This window comes from Amphimedon queenslandica, unplaced genomic scaffold (assembly GCF_000090795.2).
Source record: "Amphimedon queenslandica unplaced genomic scaffold, v1.1 AMPQUscaffold_12010, whole genome shotgun sequence".
NCBI lineage: Eukaryota > Metazoa > Porifera > Demospongiae > Haplosclerida > Niphatidae > Amphimedon > Amphimedon queenslandica.
Window position 1 is genome coordinate 1 of NW_003547751.1, and position 1,782 is coordinate 1,782.

Here is a 1,782-nt window from a genome sequence, read left to right on the forward strand (position 1 = left end):
ACTGCAGTTAATGTACGTTACAGGGGCTAAGGCTAAAATGGATGAACAAATTGCAGTACTTGATAACTGGGATGACTTCTGTAGCAGTTTAGACAAGAAAATGGTAATTTTTGTGTGCATGGCATTTATATGTACTTGTTATAAACATGCATGGCTAATAGCCATTAAGTCAGAAACTCTAGACTGCTATTATGAGTGTGTTTTGTTTATACAAAGTTCTAAAACTGAACCTCTTCAAAGTACTCTTATTATTTTTATTAGATAATAATGTCCCCTTATTGTGGTGAGGTATCATGTGAGGATCAAATTAAAAAAATGAGTACCAGGTACAGTGCATGATTGTGACATGATCTTATGTGATTGCTCCTCATATAGGGAAGAGGCTATAGAGCCAGGGGCACCTGCTATGGGAGCTAAAGCTCTTTGTATTCCTTTCAAGCAACCAAAGGAGTTATCCAGTGATGCTGGCTGTGTGCGTAGAAGATGTGATAATAAAGCAAAATATTATACACTTTTTAGACGTAGCTACTGAAATTAATTGTGATAAATTATGCCAATTATAATGATAATAAAGTACATGTATTGATTTTTTTCAAAAGTAACTATTAATATTATCTACCACAACAACTCAATTAGATTACATCATGCACAATAATCTTTCTTTTTAAATATGAATTTTACTACTGAAACTTTTTATGGAACTCTGACTTATTCTGTTTGAAGGTGTGTTCATTGTCATTGATTAATCTTATATTCCTGTTTTTATCAATGCAAAATGATTATAGCTTTTCAGTTTTGCTGCCTTTATTAACTCAACCACTTGTTGATGAACTCTTTAATGAATCCTGGGACTGCCATCCAGCCATTATTGTTTTGAATGTTAGGATCAGCCTTTTCATTAAGGAGTAACTCAACCACTTGTTGATGACCATTTTGACTAGCTAACGTGAGTGCTGTTGTGCCAGCATTGTCTTGAATGTTATGATCAGCTTTTTCATTAAGGAGTAGCTCAACCACTTGTTGATGACCATATAAACTAGCTAACATAAGTGCTGTCATGCCATCATTGTTTTGAATGTTAGGATTAGCCTTTTTATTAAGGAGTAACTCAATCACTTGTTGATGACCATTTTGACTAGCTAATATCAGTGCTGTGCAACCATCATTGTTTTGAATGTTAGGATCAGCCTTTTTGTTAAGGAGTAACTCAACCACTTGTTGATGACCATTTTGACTAGCTAATATCAGTGCTGTGCAACCATCATTGTTCTGAATATTAGGATCAGCATTTTTATTAAGGAGTAACTCAACCACTTGTTGATGACCATTTTTACTAGCTAATATGAGCACTGTCAAGCCATCATTATCTTGAATGTTAGGATCAGCCTTTTCATTAAGGAGTAACTCAACCACTTGTTGATGACCACTTTGATGAGCTAACATAAGTGCTGTCGCATTATTATTGTTTTGAATGTTAGGATCAGCCTTTTTATTAAAGAGTAACTTAACCACTTGTTGATGACAAAATACACTAGCTAACATGAGTGCTGTCCAGCCATCATTGTTTTGAATATTAGGATCAGCATTTTCATTAAGGAGTAACTCAACCAGTTGTTGATGACCATTTTTACTAGCCAATATGAGCACTGTCCAGCCATCATTATCTTGAATGTTAGGATCAGCCTTTTTGTTAAGGAGTAACTCAATCACTTGTTGATGACCATTTTGACTAGCTAAGATAAGTGCTGTCGCGTTATCATTGTTTTGAATGTTAGGATCAGC

The 1,782-nt window shown here is 34.7% G+C and overlaps 1 protein-coding gene across 1 annotated transcript; it reads left to right on the plus strand.

Moving 5' to 3' along the window:
* Nucleotides 1-30: 30 nt before the first annotated feature.
* LOC109588568 (bifunctional glutamate/proline--tRNA ligase-like) lies at nt 31-532 on the plus strand. The gene is made up of 3 exons (XM_020004711.1): nt 31-103; nt 262-326; nt 376-532. Exons 1-3 carry the CDS (start codon nt 38-40, stop codon nt 530-532), a joined length of 288 nt encoding a protein of 95 aa, XP_019860270.1. The 5' UTR covers nt 31-37.
* Nucleotides 533-1,782: the final 1,250 nt, after the last annotated feature.